The sequence below is a fragment of the Liolophura sinensis genome, chromosome 1 (assembly GCF_032854445.1).
Source record: "Liolophura sinensis isolate JHLJ2023 chromosome 1, CUHK_Ljap_v2, whole genome shotgun sequence".
NCBI classification, from domain to species: domain Eukaryota; kingdom Metazoa; phylum Mollusca; class Polyplacophora; order Chitonida; family Chitonidae; genus Liolophura; species Liolophura sinensis.
In genome coordinates this window covers 76166128-76187048 of record NC_088295.1, presented here as the reverse complement: position 1 = coordinate 76187048, position 20921 = coordinate 76166128, and the positions used below count along the sequence as shown (strand labels likewise).

The window sequence follows — 20921 nt, the reverse complement described above, 5'->3', positions numbered from 1 at the left end:
TTTCATAGTACCCTTTCATGTATCCGTCACAAGGAACAAGGGAATGCATGTATATTGTCAGAATTGCAGGGTGTTTAACAGAAACCCTTCTTGTCACGTATAGTTTGCAGGCGTTGAGGATAGCCTGATATGGAACGACCATGTTCCATGTCAGTGAAACAGTAATTGTATATGAACCTGTCCTTTTCCAGCACTTTTTACCTATCAGTTGGTTTGGATGCAAGAGAAAAGAATTACATGGCTAAACATTTATTGATTCATTTGTATAATCATAGACTTTATCAGCAAGTGATAAAATAATACACGCACTGTAGACTCTCTACCACCAAATAATGGTGCTTACAATTATATATGAATAAACAAATGTTTTACACTGATGTAATGAAAAACGGTGCAAACAGCCTAGGCAAAAAATTAAAAAAAAATTTATTTAGAATATTTTACACTAGTATACAAGTAGTAGAATTTATCTGGGTCTAAGGCTGTACATTTCAACGTTCAGTACAGTTCCTGTTCATTTAAATTTTCAGTAGGCCTAGCTGTTACATGTATACCATAAATTAACTAAACAATTGAAATAAATGACGTCATCATTACAGTTTCTGACTATTCGTCGAGTTACTATTCCTAACAATGCTGATATTTTCAGCATACTCGTATGTCAGGCTAAAAGCCTACACGACTAAAAGTTCAGCTATGATGGCAGCAGGAGTGCGACGTTAAACATTGAATCCGATATTTAGTTATTTAAATCATATTTAAGAAAATTCATTTATATGACCTTGGTCAGCATTATGTTTAGAGGAACAGGCTTAGAGCATTAATTTCCACTACAAGTATATACTTTTCAATATACCACGCTGCGGTCATTGTGAGGCCTAAATGCTTACAACCAGCCCTCAGACATTTCATGCACTAAGGCTTTAAGTAACCTTGTCTATGAAGGGCAATAACGGCAATACAAGTCTGAACAACAAACAAGGTAACCCGTCCTCCGCCCCTACCCCGCTACAGTCGGAAATTTGATCCAGACCAAATTCAGATAATCATGTCAGTCTGTACCAGCTCGAGCGTGACAAGTGGACTTGACTCACAACCTGTTTGGAAACGCACTTAAATCGTATAAGGGAAACAATATATTGAGTTAAACAGCTGGATAACGGACAGAAATGGCGCCAGGAATGTTGGACCGCCTGTACCTTGTCAGAGTTTTGACCATCCTCGTGTTAGCACATCTGGCGGGAGGTGAAGGTAAGCTTTCAACTAAAACAATAGACTGGGCGTCTTTGATATACGTTAGCAATTCGAGCGTCTAGAGATAGCCAACGAATTGTTTGCGAAACGACAACGGCGTGTATGCTAATACACAACGGTAACTTCGGGGCCGTGTAATCGCTCGCCGAATTACGGAATAGCTCTACGGAAATGAAAATTATGGACATTTGTGTTATACAACTTTTCACAGCACGACTATTTGTCTGTGCCCGCCATATTTCTTTGTTGTGTGTAGGCGTTATAATGAATTGTCTTGCCATCAAAACGCCACACACGGTTATCAAACGGGACGACGTTAAACCCCAAGCATACATACATACAGATATACATTCAGAAAGGATGCGAAAACTCGCTATTTGAACCTTTAACGGTTATTTTTCACGCATTATATATTTAATCATTCAGCGGCTTTCTTATGATGTTTACGACGGAGAGTTAAACGATGAGACTATCTACACTTTTGAACACGAGGATATTACCGTCATATATTATCACTTAATTGTTAGCGGTAGAGGGTTGAGGCCGGAGGAGAGGTGAGGGATGGGAGAGATGGGATATCTGCAGATAGAGGAAAGCCCAATAAAGTCGAGTATCGGTGAGTATAGAGCAAAGTACTTCACATACATGGATCATACATAGCTGTATTGTCGTAAATAAACAGTCCCGACTGCCGTGGTCTATAGGTCAGCTAGGTTTGTTTACAGATTTCTTTACATACGTTATTTAATTAGCTGACGTGACCGTCCCTTCTCCAACAGCACCCATTATACTACATTTACACAAAACCACGCACTTGCTGGGAATATGTGTTGACCCAGGCTCAAAATCTGCTAGGACAATCAATCCGAGATTGTGACCCACGGTCAGAATCTTCTAGGACAGTCAATCGGTTGGTAAACATCATAAACCTTTTCCGGTTGTCATAACTCACATAGAATGTCTTTGGATCAGATGGTATAATCTTCTCAATGCTGACCGTGTGAATCCGCAAGGAGACTCATTATACCGAAGATAACAAAATGGGTCAGCAGGACTATTGAATTTTTTATAACCGACTAGCGCTGCTTTAGAGTTTCGTCTTATCCCACACACAATATACTATTATAAATTTACTGTTCTCAGTGTGAAAGTATAACCTTTTTATAAGGACTTACGCCCTCATCGTTCGCTCGGCCTTGCTGACAATCAACGACGCTCCTGTCGCCATTTACACTGTCTAATGTTCGCTGAATACCACTTGTCTGCCACCAATAAAGTGTATAACTCGCTAATATCTTGCCAAAGGTTAATGGTTTATCTCCCGCTTCTTCTATCCCTAGAGGACAGCCATCATATAGTAGAAAAATCCTCAAGTACGAAGTCATACACCAACCAAATGAATTACAGCCAATAAACCTGCATGTATAACATGTGTAACGCGCCCAGAAGGTGATCATGACACAACTGCGCATGCTTCGCATGAAAGCATGTCTATTCGAAGTAAGTGTCAGACGAGAATTTCGCTGTTTTAACGTAACCATTGTTTGTCCATTGACTGAGGGTTGAAGTTGTCAGTTATTTGTTAACCATTTCTGAACTCTCAGTATTCTCACTGTTACTTCGTTTCACCAAGATTCGTCTTACCAGGATTAGTTGAAGGTTATAAATTCTGATGCTAAACACTGTAAGTCAACTGATACCTGATTTATATAAATATATATAAATTACCTTATTTCAATATACAGTTTTATTTTTTGTGGTTTCATGGATACAGAGGTAATGGTGTGTCACAACTCATGTTTGTCTATTTCCACGGTTACCCAGATAAACACATGGCCAGTTTCTCTATGCATACTATATAAATACTTCTAGGAGCATGTGACTTCGATTCATAGCTATGGCTTCAATAGTTTTGTATATGCTGCTTTAGCTTATGGCGGACACATAAATCCGTGCTTGCTATGGTAACTAGATTGCCAATATCAACACTGTATCCGCTGTATAAAGGGCCTGGTATAGTAAGGCGGGGAATCGGTCCCAGTGCAAGAAACTTTGCACCTCAACAAGCGAAACTGACTATAACTCTGAGTGACAGCTGCTGACGCACTCGCGAAGCTACTAGTTCAATTCTGTTTTACTCTTCTTCCCCTGTTATATGACAAGCATGCGACATAAAGCTCCAAACTTAAACTTAAGCAAAGTATAGGTCATATAATCGAAAAATGGTAGACTGCTTTTTTTCATCTGACATTGTAGAGTGGAGAAAATGGCTGCACCACAAATGTAACTTTCTGAAACATTATAGAGCACGCGGTTATGCACCAACCAATTAAGTACATATATAACAAATGTCCAGTCGCTCCCGCTACGCAAAACATATCTCTTTTCTAACACAAAAAGTATTTTACCAAAGAATAAAAAGAACAAAGATTAGAACTCTTTCTCGAAATGCAACCTGTTCTCCATACTGACTTAGTTAGTACATTGTACTGGGAAGAATGTCTCAGACACTACGACAGAAATACGGATTTTAAACTTGCTAAAATATGACAAAACTGATTACATTAGAAAGTTTATATTTTACATGTGAAGACCAGCTTTATTCAGAACGAAACTTTGACAGCACGTAGATATACACACAAAAAAGATATTTTCTGTTTAACGTTGATCTTCATACTGTAAAGTAAAGACGCAGTGCCTCGTTTAAACAAAAAAAAATGCGTTTTTGATCGAGAGTGCATGTTTGGCGGGTTATTACTAAGCAACCATCTCTTTTAATGGCCATATAACTTTTATGGGTGGTTCGACCAAGTTCTGATTTGTAAATTTACAGAACCGTGCTGGGATTTTGAAATTTGCACTTTCTTATCGTACCTCTCTAGGACCGTATTTCCGCCTTCCCGCACCAGGTCCTTTATGGGAATATACTTCTTCGGACACATACTGGGTTCACCAGAACTATTTTCATTTCAGATGTCTGTCATGATCTAGGTGAGAGCTGTATGTTCATGCCATTGTCCGAGGTCACATGGGAGTCGGCCACAAAAATGTGCGAACTACTTCACCCCAAAGCGAGGTTGCTTAGCATTGACTCGGCGGCCAAACAGAAAAAGATCTCCGTAACACTGCAGCGACTTAACGTAACCGATAAATCTTTCTGGGTGGGTGGAAGGCAAGAAGCTACCCACTGGCACTGGGTTGTAGGTACGTTTCGCTTTTGTGAAATTATTGTGAACATGAATGAAATCAAATCATCTCATTGACAAATGCAGCCTGTGTGAAAATTTTCTAATTTCTTTGCAACACATTTCTTGTACACACAAAACAGTCAGCGGACAGGTACTGGTTGTATATATCGAATACTTCAAGGATAATACCTTTTAATGTTGTTACACGTTTCATGTGAGTTATACTAGTTCGAATACGCTGGCTAGTGCATTTAGGAACGTTTGGATACGCTGTAATCATGGCTGCTCAACCTCTAGAGACCGGGGTTTTGGCCGAAGTGGTGACGAACAGACTGCAGCGGGAATAATCACTGCACTCAGTTGGTCAAATCTACGCCGTAACATCTCTCCTTCCAATCGTGACCTACAATGATGTAATCGTACACAACTCAAATATCATTTCTCAGGAGAAAGCATCCAGGCTATGTTGTACCATCGTGTTTTCAAGATGACCACCACGGGATTAAATAAATAAATATAAATTCTAGAACGTATGTTGAGTTACTTTTGCCATACAATTCCGATTTTGGGGGAATTATGTTGTTTACAGTAACACAGATTTGCACTGTCTTAAATGAAGACATCTGTTATGAAATTTTGAATTCGATTAATTTGACTGTTGGTTTGGATTAAAATCTTCACATGACTACGTTAAACGAAGGCGCAAATGGCGGCAATTGTGAAATCATTGGCAATCGTGACAGCATACCTTGGTGGTTTCTTGGCGAGAAAGGATATTTTGTTAGATTGTCATTACAGAATTGGGTGTGTTAATGTCATGGAATGGGGAGTTGTCATGAGCCGGGGTAGAACATGATATCAGTAGCATATTATGTCAGGCGCAATTATGAAATTTAAACGTTCAGTAAATACTGGTAAATAGTTGTACTCTGTGGAATTAGACGGGTCACCTATTTCTGAACACATCTTTACCTCACACGGTTAAATGTCAACCCAGATCCTGTTAAAACTAGGATATCGCTTTTCGTTTATGGTTAATCTAGAGTTACAAAACTACTGAACCATTCACGTTCGTCTTGTCTGTAGTCGATTCATTTCAAATGTGGTAATTTTTTTCCTATTTTTCTTCTTTTTTAAGTTTTGCGGCGCTTAAGTGCGTTTATCTTTCAATCTGCTTACAGATAAATCCCCTCTTACATGCTATATGGGCTCCTGTTCAATTGTCAGGGACAAAAAAGAGTGGAGCGACAGTTCGATATATAGGAACTCTGCGGCAGCTTGCAGTCAAACCTGTAGAGCCAAAGGCTTCACAAAGGCATATTTGCAGGTTTGGAGTTCAGAATACTCCGTGAACTTATCATTTGTCTTCAGCCCTATTTTTTTTGGTCTATTTAATCAATTGTTTAAGTCTGGAAATAAGTAGCAGTACAACGATAATGTCTTACACAAAGTGCTATTTTGACAGGGACCAACTGTTTAAACAAAGTTGTAACTTCTTAATAAAGATCGCCACGATATGTCTGAAACATTGCCGATGTGGCGTTTTGCCATTGTCATTCATTCTTAATAAAGATCGCCACGATATGTCTGAAACATTGCCGATGTGGCGTTATGCCATTATCATTCATTCTTAATAAAGGGGATAACTGGACATTATGCCAGTTGTGACTTATTTCTATGACACTTCCAGGTTTGTTCTGCATGGTAACATTACCTTTTAGATGTTAGTAAATATTTATGTGATACATAGATTAAATGAATGGATTAAAGCCTTATAGGCCCTACAAACAGAATTTCACTTGACTTTACATCGCACCTTACCGCTCTCACTGTTCGTGGGGTCTAGGTGACAATAAGCCATCGATGGCGCTCATGTATCCGTTTGCTCAATCTGACGTTTATTGGTGATCACTTGTCTCCCACCAATCATGCCAGTATGGCCTACATAATAGATTGTGAAAACTTCTTCAGTATGGCGTTAAATGAAAATCGGGCAGATTGATGGATAAATAAATAAATCGAAACATTATCAAAGAGCGTTTTCGAAATGCTGAAGGGGAGTAGGCCTAAACATGAAACACTTTTGTACAAACTGTTGCGAATTGAGCTTTCAAGTAAATCACAGCTTTAAAATTCCGCCCATCCAAAATCCAAGACGGCCCTTTTTGTTTTTTTAGTTAATTGGTGTTCAACGCCTTGCTCATTATTGTTTTTGACATAAATGACGGCGGTCACCTTTATGTACGGAGAAAACCAGAGTGTCTAGAGTAAGTCACAACTTCCCGACATGCACCTGACAAACTTCCTACCCTAAAACTGTAAACGGCGCAAGTCGGCAGTGCGCGGTCAACTGTGGGTACTCTGCCGCTGCTGTTGTGTGCTTAACGGTCTCGCACTATGCTACCCACCACGTGTCGAACGATATCGTGTAGCTGCCACAATGGAGTGCACCGGATTGCCAGTTACTGTGCACAATTCCCATATAGTAGTGTGTGGTTATGCGACTTCTCTGAATAATACCCTAATGTCATGTGAACTAACGACTGTGCTGTGAAACACTACATTACTGACTCATCCTCCCTTGAGATACTTTTATGATCTCCCTTTATTTCTTGTTGTCTTACATTTATTACCAGGAAAGGACGTGTATCTGTGGTAATGATTTGTGCGGTACCGTTGTATCAAAGAATGGAAGACAGAAAACCTGCCCCGGGGATCCTCAAGATAGTTGTGGGAACAAATCATCACATCTCTACAGCGTTTACACTGTTTCCGGTAAGCCACTGGTACAGTGTATAGACCTTAAGTCGCCAATGGTAGTCAGGCTGTGTGTCCTCTTCCTTGTTTGTACTAACATTAGACGGCCTCAGACCGCTATTAATTTTCCATAAATGACAATGAGCTGTAACTCAGCACCAAACATTCCATGGTCAATAAACATTGGTGCCTACACGTACCTTGACCATCTTCAGCTGAAATAAATCTGGCCATATCCACGGTCATTTACCTTGTTTTAATAAACCATATTAACTACTGACACGGATACAAGCCCAACACAACATGAATATTGCACTGGAATGTGGCTCGGGAGACAAATGTGAGGTGTTTATAATAAATTTATTTCACAGTAGACGTAGAAGAAGTGTTAGCACAGTATCAACCTACGTGGAGATAGCAGGAAGATGAACTTGCCCAGTTTTTGAGCAAGCAGCCATGAAAACCTTTACACAGGTTCAAGTTCCAAATGTGTCCATGATAACAACGTCAAGGGGAGGTCACTCGCAGCCTCATCACTGCTTGGGACTCTTTTAGATGTTGTTTTCCGATAACTCTGAACACTGACCATATCATACTCGGCTGTTTTGGTTTAGGAAATAGTAATAATAAAATCTCAAACTTTTGCATTTTGTATGCTAAGTATTTCATTTTCATACCACAGCGAAACCTTAGTACATTTTACTGGCTTTAGGAGCTGCTTGCAGAATGTAGCAAATGTCATACAGAAACTTTATCGGTACAATTTTTAAACCTCATTTGATAACAAAGTTTTTTTTTTGCATTCACGCGTATCCTGGTTATGAATACCCTGGCCTACCTGGAGTGGTGTGTGTTGTCGGGGACGGGGGGTGGCATTGTGTTATATCACTGTATTGTGAGTTATTCTGATTGGAGTCATGTTGTGTTACCTTGTATTTTCCTGTTTTAGCGATATCAGAATGTTTAAGAAAAGTTAGTGTGAGTACATTTTTGGTGTAAAAAAAAAAGAGAAAAATGTATACTATCAGACCAGTTCACCATAAATGTAATCATCAGGGTAATGTTGTGAAATGTATATATGTTAGCATGCAAAGTGAAAATGTAGAAAGCCACACCCTATACGCCTCTAGACCACGTGGTATTGTACTGGGTATTGTAAAAGCGTGGTCACATATATGAATAAATGCCCAGTGGTCAGTCCAGGACTAAAAAGAAATGTAACCTGTTCCCCGGAAATTCAAGCTTTTATCAATAACACTCATATCTGCCCAAAGTTCAGACAACTGTAGATATTTTTATACAAAACATGCATCTGTACACCAAAAAAGGTAGACTGATAACAAAAATATTCGAACCCTTTAAACACACAAAATTATATTCATGTAGTAAATGTAATTTAAAATCCTGATTCCAAACCATTTCAGTTTCACGTAAATATCACTCATGCTTAAAATTCGACTATTTGTAATATCATTTCATTTGATTCTATTTCATATTAACACAACTCATGTAATACACTACCTTATATTTCTCTTTTTTCTCATTTTTTACTTTTTCAATTTCACGTTGATATTTATTTATTTAATTGGTGTTTTACGCCCTACTCAAGAATATTTCACTTACACGATGGTGAGAGGAAACCGGCATGAGTTGGACTTGAACTCACAGCGGTCACATTGGTGAGTGACTCCTGGGTCACTAAGAGTTGACTAGTATTTTAATTTAATATCACCCATACACTTACAGTATACTATTTATGGCACTTTCCATATCATGGTAATATCATCCATTGGGTCGTATGATGTTTCAGCGTTCAACTCTCTATTCAGACTTCAGGTGGACAACAGGTGGGCTATCATTGGTGACGAAGGACATTGAGCCAGGAAGGGCCTGTGCTACAGTAGTCAATGATGCATTTGATAGAAGGATTCGACTAACTGACAAATTGTGTGATGGCAAACAAAAAGCCATCTGCCAGTATGGTATGTAGTATTGTAGCGTTTAACGTTGTTGTCTCTTTTAACTTTTGTAATTAGTAGTACTGCTTTCTTAGAGTAGCGGTGGCACTTTGGTGGCATGGACTCGCCCTGCCACAAGAAAACACAATGTATGTACACACTTCCAATGGCGCCTCGTCGTCATATGGCTGAAAAATTGGTAAGTACGACGTTAAACCCCAAGCATACGGTATATACATAATAAAGTGAGTCAAAGCTGCGAGGACAGGACAGACTGAGCGTTCGAAGCCTACTGCATTTGGTCAGATGATTAAAAAATTCGCTTTGGGCAGTGCCTTTTGATTTTTTTCTAGAAAACTACAGGGCGCAGCTATTTAAAATTTGGCAACAAAATCAGAAGTTTGTTCTTATGGACCACTTAGCTTTTCGGGCTGAACCTTTTACACCTCTTCTCAAAAGGCACTAGACGGATTCTTCTAATATTTGATATGCATGCAGAACGATGCTAGTTACATTAAAACTTTTGTGTTCGTAACTTTCTGAGATATAGTCAAAAAATTAATTTTAGGTTTTGAAATCACATAATTACAACTATGGGAGTTAGAAGTTTGTAATTTTGAAACTAATTTGTAACACTAATTGCTCTGTACAGGACAGGTAGGTAGAACCTAGACTTATAGAATAACTAAACAATTATATGTTCTTTAATGACCTAACTAACTGTCCATAGTTTACCCAAACCGGCTCTGTACATGCATTATATTGCTCATCGACTGTGAACAGCATTCGTGAAGGCTGCGTGGAAGCCGTGAAAATCACAGGAAGTTTTAGTATAAATTGCTACTGACTATATTATGACCCCAACCTAAAACGTCATTTCCACCAGTGTTTGCAAGTAAATGTCTGCAACTCTTAATTAAAGTGAAAGACAACATCTGCCTAATGTTTATGTCCACTAAAAAACTACCATTCAAATGATCTTAAACCGGCATTTTTCCAACCCATTAAATGTTTAGAGAAACTTGGCTTTGTCACAGCGCATCTCCATTCTCGACAGCAAGGTGACGTCACGTTTACTCTAGCTTCTTTCAGAGGCATTTAGGAGCTGGGGTGGTATAGATTGACAGAGGCATTACTTATGGATAACAACTCCTGGATTTATTGTGTTGGTGACGTTTCGATGTAGGTTCTTACATCGTTATCAAACCATATGCGGTTTGGGCAGAGACGGTATGCTACTGTCTGGCATAATTTGTGATACCGTCGTTGCCTATTACACGGTTGAAAATCAACTGATTTTACGTATGTGGCGGTCCGTAAATGACACAGACCTGTCCCACAACACTGTGTTAACTTGCCCTTCGGCTACACGTAAATAAATCGTTGTAAACGATCTCAAAATGATGTCTTAAGCAGTTGTTCTGTGTTATCATTTGTCCCTTCAAGGAGTGAAGCCTACGTCACAGCTTAGGCCGTGTAACCTATGTTTGGTTATGAATCGCTATGAATTCGAAAACTGCAGATCATTTTCATGGTCATTATTGATGAAATATTATGCAAACGGTCTTGTAATAAAAGCTGTAGGCGTCTTGAATATCACAAGCCTGTTGAATTCCTGCAAATTTACCAGAGCGTGACACATAAATTAGTTGTTGAACTGTAATGTTCAATGGAAAGGCATTTCTTTTCGTTTGCATCAGTATTAGATACACTCAGTATGTTTTCTGAAATAACACAGAATGGAAATGCTGTGTGTGACACCACTTTAGTGTCTCTAAGTAGCAGAATGATTCTAATGCTGTGATATCATGACAGTGTCTCCGTACAGCGAGATAATTCTAATGCCGCGCTATTACTATTGTGTAACCGTGCACCAGGACGACCCATAATCTACGATATCCCCACAATGTCGCTACCTCTGTATAACGATCCTAATTTTCTGATATCACTATGGTGTCCCTGTGTAGCAGGACGATCCTAATACTCTGATATCACTTTGGTGTCCCTGAGGAAAAGGACGACCTTAATACTCTGATATCACTATGGTGTCCCTGTGTAACAGAACGATCCTAATACTCTGATATCACTATGATGCCCCTGTGTAGCAGGACGATCCTAATACTCTGATATCACTAGTATCATCGTGGGTCAAACTATGTTGTCTTTGTGCAGCAAGACGATTCTAATGCTCTTATATCCGTATGGCATCTACACATAACAGGATTATCCTAATGCTGTGGTATCACTTTCGTGTTTCTGTGTAGCAGGACGATCTTAATGATGCGATATCACTTTGTTGTCTCCATGTGACAGGATGATACTAGTCCCATGATATCACTACGGTGTCTCCGTTCAGCAAGATAATCCTAATGCGCGCTGTCACTATTGTTCCCATGCAACAGGACGATCCTAGTGCTACTGTGTCACCGAAATATCACTACCTCTGTGTAACAAGACGATCCTAATACTCTGATATCACTATGATGTGTCTGTGTAGGAGGATGACCCTAATGCTGTGATATCGCAATGTTTTCTCCATATTACAGGACGATCGTAGTGCTGTGATATCACTATGACGTCTCCATGTAACTGGACAAGCCTAATACTGTGATATCACTATGATGTCTACGTATGTTACATATTGACGCCAGACATGAAGTCCTATCTAGCCAGAGCATACTGATGCCTGGCCGACCAGCAGTTCTTGCAGTTTCTCTTGAAACGCCAAGCGCATTGACACATTTAGAATCGTTGATTTGAGATGTGTCAGGATCATAAACTTTCAGTTTGCTAATTTGCTTTCGGTTTTTTTATTAGTGTTCCTGCATTTGTTATAATAGTGGAATTATATTTTGCACCTTGCCATATCAAACAACAACGCAATCGTTGAATATTTTTTTTTAGAATCAAATGTATCCTGTGATCGAGGTCTATCCAGAGATCTCTGCCTATGGATCATCAATACTCCATCAACATGGTTTGAGGCTCGCGCGACATGCCGCGAGGGCCGTGGAGACTTAGCTGTCTTAAAGGGAGAAAACTCTGTGAATGTTTCAGCTCTAGAATTGTGGAGACATTATTGGATTGGTCTGTGGAGACTCAGCGAGACGTGGACTTCCGGTAGGTATTCAGTATGGCCAAGTTTAAACGATTAATTTTTGATGGTTTATGGTTTGCGTATGGCTTGAGTCATTCATATTATTAACTATTTTCAATGATAAACAGATAATGAAAACCACATATACTAACTTATAGCATACTGTTAACCATCGTTGGGCTGGTCAAATAAACCAAGAAGTAAAAGCAAACAGTACATTTACTTACTTTATTTATTTGACTAAAAATATTTCACATACGACGGCCGCCAGCACTACGTAGGAGTAAACCGATCAGAGCCCGGGGAAACCCATGATCATCTGCAGGTTCCTAGCAGATCTTCCCACGTAAAGCCGACTTGAACTCACAGCGCCCGAATTGGTGAGGCGTCTGAGTCACTGAGCTGCGCTGGCACGCTAACTACCTCGGTCAAGGGGCCCCCCTAAAAGTAAATAAATAAACCTATGGATATTGTATGCCTTACGATTACATACTATTTCCACTCATTTAAAATGGAAAACTTTGCAAATGTTCATGAACATCCTTTATTTATTACATTTTTCAAAGTAATAGAATGGAATTTTTTGTGGTGGTTAACTTACTGGATCAGCGCTGTGACCACAAGCCTCTCACTAATGCAATAGCTGTGAATTCAAGTCCAGCTCATGCTGGTTTCGTGGGAAAGCCTGTCTACGTCCTGCAGATGGTCGTGAGTTTTCCTTCGGGCTTTACCTGGTTTCCTTTCACTACAATGTTGAACGCTGTCGTAAAATTCCAATCAAATAAATATATATTTATTTATCTTCAGGTGAGGACATTACTTTCCGCCCAAATCCAATAAGTGTGGGTTGTTTGTTGATAACGACAGGCACCAAAGACCTGATTTGGACGGGGGCAGACTGCCTCCTACAGAAGGAATACATCTGTGAGAAAAGTACGTAATCTAATGTTTTTGAAGTGTCTTAAAACAATATATCATGTTTTTCCCCAGTTCATATCAGGGTGCTTTATACACCCGGACCGGGCTGTCTAATTGTTTATCCGAAAGACGACAATCCATGACCAATTGGTCGCCTGTTTGAGTCCAACTTTTGCTTGTTTGGTTGATTTTTTCACGTTGATTTGTCAGGTTCATGTTCAAGTGAAAAGAAATTCTTCGGGCTCTTTCCAGTTTTTAGTTTTATTTGACGTAACCATGTATTAGAAAATTTTTTGAGAGATAATTAACCGTGCTGGCAAATTTGATCTACCCCTGATGCGCCTAGTTTGGCAATTTTGAGTTTCCATTAATGCAACCAGTATGCAAGTTTCAGTTTCACTTCACGTATTGGTCGGCAAAACGATTTTATTAATGTGCTTTAAACATCTCACACAAATTTCAAACTATTGCCATTAAACACGTTTAAAGACCATTTAAACAAAAACAGCCAGGTTGTGAAAAATACTGAAATTAGAAAAGAAAACAATTGTGCAAAACAATTCAGGGCATAAAATGATAATAATGATACCGCTGTCTACTGGACACCTCTGTATTATCTGACAGAAACATTTCAGCCTTCAGTTTTGTCCACCTTACTCATGAAAATAATCCCTGCCAGTAAATATGTATGTGGCGTGAACTTTATTTCAGCCGTATCCGATTTCACCTGAGCACGATATACTATATGCCGTGAAAATCCATGGAATCGTCCTAATCGTCCTATCTATTGATTTCTTTATTTTATCCTTCATTTCACTCTTGCCAGCGAAGATAGCACCAGCGGTAATCACGTAAATTTATATTGATAACGGAATAGAATAGAAAATATTACACATTATAGATGAGCCATCTATGATCACAATAATGAAGTCAAGGCATCACCACGTAAATGTAACAAAGGTTTCATTTGTTCGAAATGTGGATCGAAAGCGTGTGAGACCTTTATTAATATCATTATCATTATTATTATTGAACCCACGTACAACTACGAGTTTTAAGCAGTATATAATCTATAACCAATCAATCAATTAAGAAGCGCAAAAATGACACTCGTTGAAACAAGGTATTGTGATGTTTTATAGAGAAAAGTGAAGATGATGGCGAAGAATCAACGACAGATATAAGCAGACGCACAGGGTTTAATTGTCCACTAAATCCCTCGACAAAAGGTAGATGTGTTTTAACCAATCCTCCGATGTAAAGGCTGCAGCATAGTGTCATGTCATATTCATGTGAAAGCCAATGTAAAAGTGTACAGAGGTTTCACGGCATATGTGTATTCACATGTACATTAATTATGCGTTCTTTTCTATTTTAATGATATTGTAATGATTCACCTTGTTGTTAATCGGACAATCGTTTTTTCTTTGTTGAGACAATCGTTGCGATTATTGCGATGAGCCCTGTCAGATTTATGTTGTGTTGCATTCCAAACATACTAATGAATTCTGAAAAGACTGTTAAATGAGTCATGACAGAAAAGTGTGGAAACCATGACAATGGACATGTACAGAAGCCACGATAGTCGACATATGTGGAAACCACAATTGACATGTGTGAAAACAACGACGACAGACATGTGTGGAAACCACGTCAATCAACATGTGTGGCAACCACGACACAATGTAACCAAGAGAACGAAAGATTATGCTATAACCTAGGGTGGGATTGAATTTCGATTTACTGCAAGGAATTGTAATATATTCAACTACAACAATGAAATTGTCCAGGTGGGAATTGAAGTAGGGAACTGTTGTTGTAGTTTTCTTTCACAGTATTAAGTTTTCAGAACTTATGAGTCAGACGCATAACGTTAGTAGTTTGATTTCAGGACCATTACATGAGAGTACATCAGAAGACGGTGTTACTGAGACTACCTCAAAAGACCACACTCGGGAAACTGATACATCACCAATAATTAAAGGTATACTGCCCACATTGTGCATGTCACTTAAGCTCAAAAAAGGGCACACTACACCCGATCTGGCGCATCACGCCAAAATCTACACCTGATCAAGCGAGAATACCATGTTAGAAACGAACGGTACAGCATGTCCGGTAATGGGGTAGCGCCATCTGGATGTTGTCTAAGGGAGAATAACTCAGTCATACTGACTATAACACAGTGATATGACTCATTGAAGTATACTAATGAGTTATTCTCTCGTAGACAACAACCAGATGGAGTTTTGCCTATCTTGATCATGGGTCATAACTTGTATTCCTTCCCATTAAATAGTTGAGGCTAAGTTATGTATTTGAAGTTTATGCGTTCTACTTAATGACGGAGAGTTCAGTGTTAGTCTCATTCTTTTAAAGTGTCACTACATCTAGACTGAATGAGCCCTCAGTAGATTGTCCTCGGGAAATGGGTATGACGTTACGGGTAAATGCACCACAACAATTCACCACGTTTTTTGTGTGTAATCATCCAGATATTACATGTTCCTTGTGCAAAGTTTTATCACTGTTTTACGTGGAGAGCAAAGACAAAAAAGACAAACTATGAAACTCGCTCGAAATTAATGAAAATCAGCAGATGTGTTTCATTTCAGTTGACAGTCAGTAACCATTGAGCGACGTTATCTGATTGTTTCGTAGTGATCACAAGATTTACTGTGTGTACAAAAGGTCTTTACATCATTGTGTGGATACTCTCTTTCCCTAGTAAACAAATGGGAAGTTGATAAACTAATTTCATGACAAAGACCCCAGCTATGGAAATATTGATGGTAAATGCAAACGATATTTTATGCGTCACAGGTGGCAGACCAACACGAGGCTGCAAGCTTTCAAGGAAGCAGTTATCTATGCGAAAGCTAACCAAGGTGATCTCTAAACGGCAGTGATGTGCTCTTAGCCGTATATTGCCTACAGATTGTGTGAAAAAGTTTGCTTTTATTATGAAGCGTAGTAAGAGATGTAATTTCAACGAAGGCATTTACTAGACCTACATCTCTCTGTAACAATGTTACCATCTTGAGTAAAAACTAGAGTGTCCGCTTAACCCGAGGCTAGGGCTCTGTATTTATCGTGTTGTATTAGATCGCCACACTGGGTACATGAACAGTTGCCCAGCTGCAATCAAAGCACAACTGAGATACACATTATATCTATCTATCTATACACACACACACACACACACACACACACATATATATATATATATATATATATATATATATATATATATATATATATATATATATATATATATATATATATATATATATGATTTCTTATCTTATATTCTAGCATGATATGAATGCTGATTTCACTCAGTCGCGATTTTACTTGCGTCTTTCCTACAACATTGAAAACTGTTGACCGCTTCTCTTTGTATGATTCCGTCCTGATTTCGTACTTTATATACATAGAACTATATATAGTTCTGTGGTACTTTATATCAAACACAATTATTGACTCGGAACGTCCTTATTGGTTGACGGCTGATATACGAATGTCTTTTTCGAAGCATAGATTGCAATGTTGTATCTTTCCTGGGGTCACTGAAAGTAGTGTTGGATCGTTAATTGTAACTGTAGTGGATTACAGACAGTCTGATGATTTATTTATTTATTTGATTGGTGTTTTAGGCCGTACTCAAGAATATTTCACTTATACAACGGCGGCCAGCATTATGGTGGGAGGAAACCAGGCAGAGCCCGGGGGAAACCCACGACCATCCCGGGTTGCTGACATACCTTCCCATGTACGGCCGTAGAGGAAGCTGGCATGAGCTGCACTTGAACTCACAGCGAACGCATTGGTGCGAACGCGAATGAGCCACGGAGGCCCCAGAGACAGACTTATGAGTAAACCAACTAAGCTTAGTTAGGATCTTTCATGAAAGCCAAAAGCCGCCGTTGTATAAGTGAGATATTCTTGAGTACGGCGTGAAACACCAATCAAATAAATAAATAAATAAATATATCATTGAAGCGATACGGCGTCTTGCTGGACGTGCCTTGATTCTGGATATAAACGGAGTCATATACAGCGTTTGGTTTTGTTCCAGGTATTGTGGCAGTTTGTCCCGTTGTTATCATCACCCTTCTAGGTGTCTGTATGTACATGTACAGGTGAGTGATAATGTCTGTTCCCTTGCGTGATTGAGTCACGAAATTGGTAGCATACACTTTGTGTTTCGCTCCCGCACACAGCCTTAGTTTTACTGGAAGACATTAAGGCCACTGTATTTTTCATATGTATTGTTTCCTGTATACATTCCAACAGTAGAAAAAAGCCAGTAGTTAAAGTTTTAACATTAATGTTACAGTGTTGGCATTCTCTTAGATCGCTTGACGACAAGTCAGTATACAAGCAGTGGCTACTAGCTCTGAAATGATTTATATAGTTTTTGATCGTTGCTGAACACCATACACAAGAATTATTCACTTATTCGATGACGCTCAGAATAATGTGCGAAAATCTTTGACCTTTGGCAAGATACTGACAAACTTTTCCACATCTGATGTACAGATACTCACACCATATTGGTGGAAGACAAGTGATCTTCACCAAACGCTTGATCACGCAAAGGGACACAAGAGCGTTGTCAACCGGTTATTATCACCAAAGCTCCAAGAACAGTGAGAATAGGAGAATTAGTTCTGATATGGGGGAGGGTGAGGGAGTGGTGCCGTGCTGCTATAACATAATGTATACAGTAGGTGATGTATAAGTGATGAAGAGCAGTAGGCTATGTTTATATGTTCCACTATATGAACGTCATTGTAATGTGTTGTTCAGGTCACGCTGTCGGACACATCGAAATGGACAAAACGCAGAAGAGATGGTTCAATACACGGCAGTTACATGAGTCATCATCACATGGTCTACAAGTCATTTTTCGCCATTCATATATACAAGGCATCCTTGCTGGCATCTGGAAGGCCCTTATGTAGTTCACCCTTCACCTGGCAATATTCATTGTCCGTGCTGCTTAAGCTTAACTCGACGCTGCCTTATTTTTGTATGTGTTTAATAATCATGTAACGGTATTGTGATTAGAAATAAAGTAAGCTGTATATTAAACATTTTGATCTTTTGTGTTGCAGATATATAGCTCGGGGATTCAGAGAACTAGTTTGTAAATTAGTAATGTCCGGTAAGACTCGTCTAAGTTCCTCTTTGAGTTAATAATGTTTGGCAAAGCTGCCATGAGCAAATTTGAAACACTGAGTTAATAATGTTTGACAAAACAAAAGCCGTACCAATATTTATTTATTTATTTGATTGGTGTTTTACGCCATACTCAAGAATATTTCACTGACAAGACCGAGGCCAGCATTATAGTGGGAGGAAATCGGGCAAAGCTCTGGAGAAGCCCACGACCATCCTCACATTGCTGGCAGACTTTCCCAGATACGGCCGCCAAGAAAGCTTTGAACTCACATCGACGTCACCCTTTTCTCATAATAAAGCAGGTAATGTGGTCAAAACAAGTTGTTACGTGTTGTAGCCTATGTCTGAGAGTATTGCGTAAAATATAAGGGTTTTGTAATACGCAGTGAAACTTGCTGAAACTACCAGAACATATTGTGGGCGTAGCAGGGACAGATATGGAATTTCAACTGATATTTCCGACCAAACGTAAGTTATGTATTTATTTATTTGTTGGTTCGATAAATGATTAAGGGGAAACCGGAGTATTCTCCGTAAACCACCGACATTTATTCGGGTGTTGTCGTTATCTGTTGAATCAATATGATGTGGAGCTCTTTTGAAAAGGAAGGCATGAAAAGTTATTTACTGGTACATTCTCCATTTATACAAACCACGATTATTTACAAATCAGATTTTAATTACCCATCTGAATGGTTGTCAAAATACAGCAAGCTAAGAAAAAATGTCAAGGAAAAACGAACAAACTCAACTTTGTTTTTTCCAGATCATTTAATTTGGTTAACAATATTCTGATTAGAGAAGTCAGTGTTCCGTAATAATTTGCGGATGATGCTTAAAATGGCTTACTTTGGTGCCTAAAATAACTCAGTTAGGGCATTTTCCAGTTCGAACTTGCTTATCAGCAAACGTGGTAAAGACTAAAAAGTCATACTGTACCAAATAACCTGAACTTGAAGACACAGTTCAAGTCGAGCTGATGTTGACTTCCTCTCCGGATACGTGGGAAGGTCTGCCAGTAACCTGAAGATGGTTGTGGGTTTATACCGGGCTCTCTCTGGTTTCCTCCCACCATAATGCTGGTCACCGTCGTATAACTGATATATTCTTGAGTATGTCGTAAAACACCAATGAAATAAATAAATGAAAGAGGACACAGGATACAACAAGAGCTACGAGGCGATGTGTCCACGTCATATACGGTTGTCTTCGGTACATTATTATCAGAGTAAAGATAATTTAGCAGTACAGAAGATAGCGTTGTTGTCTTCGTACAAATACAAACCAATGCAAGATGTACCATTTGAAGAGTCTGAAATTTCCAGTAAATCAAGAGAAGGTCGACATATATACACAGTAGATCATTGACAGACTGTCTAGTGAACATGACAACGTAGCATTTTGAGTATTTCTGGATTAGGGACGTCTAATAAAAATCATTGTCTTTTTGCTTACCTAATTCTGCTTAAGCCATGGTGCCGGAGGGTGTTTAAATTGCTACTTTTTATGCATTTAGATGAACAGTTAAAATAAACCCATGACTGAGGTAAACTGATTAGAGGCCATATTTCACCTGTTACCTGTTACCATTTGCCAGCTAACATACTGTTGTTGTTGCTCTGGTTTTACCCTCTATGCTGTACGTCTTTAATTATACATATATACATGAACTACCTGGACGGCTCCTTGAACATACGTATATAGTTCTTGAAATCACTTGACTGAATAAGTGGTAAGGTTTTAACTTTATTTGTGCAAGCATTGTATAGCACATGTAAATTAAGTGAAAGATGGTTTTCAGGCGTGCACTCTTAATATAGCTTAAATAGTAAAAGACATATGTTGTAACTCAGTTATACAGTTTTTTAAAAATGCATTTGTAATATACTTCCGTAAGCAAATTAATGTAGTATACACATCAAAGCAACATGGTGTGTGAAATGATGTATTAAATGAATGGCTGGCAGTATTTCAGCCTAATGTGCATGCCTAATGTATAAAATGGCAAAAAGGTATAAACCTGAGGAAAGATAACGACAGCACAATGATGACAAACTATAAATGAAGCGTGTTTAACCAAAAAGCATCAGGACATGCCCTTTTAGGTTCATTTCTCTGAGCAGCATGTGCTTAAAATACGCCAGGTAAATGTACCATTAAATATAGGTGCCAACATTCCCAGCGCAATACAAGAAAAGAAAATGGGTAGTGTACATTTTAAACCAACGCAATAGCCGTCGTCTTCGGCGTACGACTCGTATATTCCATCATAAAGAGTTTGCAGAGATACTGTTAGAAGCATCTTGACTGTGTAAATCAGGGACACATTCCTGCCCACGTGTTCCAGGCCGAACACTGAAATGACAAAGATGGGTACGGACAAGAACATTCCTCCTTCCACAACCCCGCTCAAAAAGTAAGCCGCAGTCAGAAAGTAATCCTCTCCTATCGGAATCAGGAACAGTGCTTGACTAACGGCACCCATGATGGACAGAGCCACAAGCAAACTGTACGAGTGTTTTGTTTGACTAAATCTATCCAACAGATAGCCCAACAGAAACC

General features: G+C 39.0%; 1 protein-coding gene across 1 annotated transcript; it reads left to right on the top strand.

Moving 5' to 3' along the window:
* The first annotated feature begins 1131 nt into the window (after nucleotides 1–1131).
* Nucleotides 1132–18138, top strand: LOC135462035 (uncharacterized). The gene is made up of 11 exons (XM_064739370.1): nucleotides 1132–1251; nucleotides 4228–4458; nucleotides 5624–5769; nucleotides 7079–7217; nucleotides 9029–9181; nucleotides 12062–12277; nucleotides 13062–13187; nucleotides 14315–14401; nucleotides 15064–15156; nucleotides 17251–17314; nucleotides 17985–18138. The coding sequence occupies exons 1-11, from the start codon at nucleotides 1170–1172 to the stop codon at nucleotides 18052–18054; spliced, it is 1407 nt and encodes a 468-aa protein (XP_064595440.1). The 5' UTR covers nucleotides 1132–1169; the 3' UTR covers nucleotides 18055–18138.
* Nucleotides 18139–20921: the final 2783 nt, after the last annotated feature.

Coding starts and splice junctions, on each gene's coding strand:
- LOC135462035 (XM_064739370.1), top strand. CDS start 1,170: ATGGCGCCAGGAATGTTGGACCGCCTGTACCTTGTCAGAGTTTTGACC. Junction 4,459..5,623: donor CCACTGGCACTGGGTTGTAG/GTACGTTTCGCT, acceptor ATCTGCTTACAG/ATAAATCCCCTCTTACATGC. Junction 14,402..15,063: donor ACTAAATCCCTCGACAAAAG/GTAGATGTGTTT, acceptor GTTTGATTTCAG/GACCATTACATGAGAGTACA.